This window comes from Ictalurus punctatus, chromosome 1, assembly GCF_001660625.3.
Source record: "Ictalurus punctatus breed USDA103 chromosome 1, Coco_2.0, whole genome shotgun sequence".
NCBI classification, from domain to species: domain Eukaryota; kingdom Metazoa; phylum Chordata; class Actinopteri; order Siluriformes; family Ictaluridae; genus Ictalurus; species Ictalurus punctatus.
Genome location: NC_030416.2, coordinates 31,046,568 through 31,048,934, shown reverse-complemented (window position 1 = coordinate 31,048,934; position 2,367 = coordinate 31,046,568). Strand labels below are relative to the sequence as shown.

The 2,367-nt window shown below is 40.9% G+C and overlaps 1 protein-coding gene across 2 annotated transcripts in view; it reads left to right on the top strand.

Moving 5' to 3' along the window:
• The first annotated feature begins 654 nt into the window (after positions 1-654).
• Positions 655-2,367, top strand: part of nrn1a (neuritin 1a) — a 7,839-nt gene continuing 6,126 nt past the window's right edge. Inside the window, exons 1-2 of one of the 2 annotated variants that reach the window (XM_053683872.1) lie at positions 655-796; positions 1,674-1,729. In XM_053683872.1, coding sequence (XP_053539847.1) covers positions 1,675-1,729 — 55 coding nt within the window. In that variant the 5' untranslated portion in view covers positions 655-796; position 1,674. Of the gene's footprint in view, positions 797-1,248; positions 1,730-2,367 lie in introns of those variants that run through there. The other variant, XM_017482162.3, reaches the window with a different exon arrangement.

The following is a 2,367-nucleotide window of genomic DNA, read 5'->3' as shown; positions in this document are numbered from 1 at the left end:
CCTCCAAACAACCACTAGACTAATACTAATGAATAAACGATTAAAAGACATTTATAAGACTAGGGAGCTGAGCCCAAATAGAATAAGTGTATTTATAAGTGTATAGAATAAGCTTAATCCTCAGGCCTGTTACTACATTTCACCAAGGGCTTCACTCTAAATTATTCTGAACCCCCATTAATTACTCAGCAGAGGCGCGTGAACCGGAAACAGGGAGCAATTTGCGGAGCGCGCGAGCCTGGCTGGGATCTCGGTGCTCCCTCAGTGGCAGGGAGGGGTTTTCCATTGACTCGGGAAAACCGGGGAAACTTTTTTTGTTCATGCACAAGACCACCTACATATATAGGCTACTCAAATGCATAGGCTACATGCATATATAAACTAATCGTGCTCAAGGTCACCACAGTCTAAACGAGGAGCCAGGTTCAATGAGGGCAATCCTTGGTGTAGTAGACTATACTTAGTCAATGTAACAGCCGGAGCATGAAGGGTGACGTCATCCCCATTCATAAGAACACCACCCAAATCTAACACAGTCTGACTCACATTGGACACACGACATCATAAATTTATATTATATATTAGATTGTTAGAACTATAGATAGCAATGATTGATTACTGTTCAACACAGTGGGATGAATCGGTGTGGAAAGTTAATACAATCTAAAAGGCTTAATCTAAATATAACTAAATCCACCCAACATTTCACGGTTAGTAGATCTACATTATAACCTAACTAGATCTGTGCACTCGGTGCGTCCTGTCCAGCGTCCTTCATCCTGGAAATCAAGACGAGGTATGTGATTACTTGAGTAATGATTACTGCTTTATAAATCCATCCATAATTACACGTCCAGACATTTACTCTTGCCATCCCAAAACCTCATCCTGTTTAAAGAAAACTACCACAATTTAGAAATGATGCTGTTTGGGACGGAGACTGAGTGATGCATCTCCATATGTTTGTTTTACTTATAGGACACGTCCTAAGCATAGATAAGCATATACTGATGCTGAAGTCCTTTCTGCAATCCGTTAATTGCCATAGGTGATCTAAGTAGTCTAAGTTTTGGTATACAGTATAGCATGCGGTAGTGTTGTATGGGCTTTGGAAGGGGCATTGAAGGTCTCACACACAGGTGTGCGGTCACGGTGGTCTCTATGTCGTTACAGTGTGCTTTCGGATGGTACGAGCGTAGTCATTCCCCCTCACTTTTAGCTCGCTGTGCTAGAGGGGGAGTCGGGTCAGCCTTGTCTAGCAAATGAGAAAACGAAAAAGCGGGGAGTCCGACGGGGGACATTTACGTCAACCACGCCATGTGGGCGTGAAGCACCAGAGTGTGAGAGTAAGAGAGAGAGAAAGAGAGAGAGAGAGAAAGAGAGAGAGAGAGAGAGAGAGAGAGAGAGAGAGAGAGAGAGAGATTACCGCACTCCTTTAACGGGGTGCACCATTTCACTCCGCTCCACTGTGCGCGTAAAAAAGGCAACGGGCACCAAAAAAAGAGAGATAAGAGACGGGGAGTAAGAAATCTAGAGAGAAACAGAAAGAGAGAGAGAGAGTCCTTGAATTGCCACCCGAAGAAATCGGCTATGTCCAGCGCTCAGTTTTTGCAATCTTTTTCTTGTACAACTATCTAAAGGGTGGCACAATCTCATGGTTTTACCTCCCGTAGGATGGGATTAACTCTGTCCGGAAGATACGTCTCACTGGTGCTGGCTGTTCAAATAGGTGAGTGTTAACACAAGTGTGTGTGTGTGTGTGTGTGTGTGCGCGTGTGTGTGTTTGTGTGTGTGTGTGTTGCACTGGTTTGTCCTTTGCGACCTGTCTTTATAGTAAAACAAATCTTATCCATCCATGTAATGCACTTCTTGTCATTTCTTGCATGCATGTACATAAAAGGTAATATTTTTTATATTACGCATGCAGATTAAAATGTGCACTGCTAGAATTTTATAAAGTACCTTGATTAGCTGTGCTTTTTTTTGTTTTGTTGTTTTTTTATTCTAGTCTTGTCTTTTTATTATTATTTTGACGATATGTAATATATATATATATATATATATATATATATATATATATATATATATATATATATATATATATATATATATATGAATTTTAAAGCCTGTATATACATATTCATATATGTGTATATATAGCGTGAAGCCGGATGTCCAATGCGCTTTCTTCATTTATCCCATTCGATAGTACTTCATCCTCACCTCACCGGCCCGGCCCGTCAAAAACAAGGAGTAATAATCCTATCAGGAGCGGGACCGCCTGCACTCTATAATACTGGAGACATAAATTATTCACACCCCATCCAAAGGAAGAAAAACTATAACAACTGAACTGAATAAGCAAAC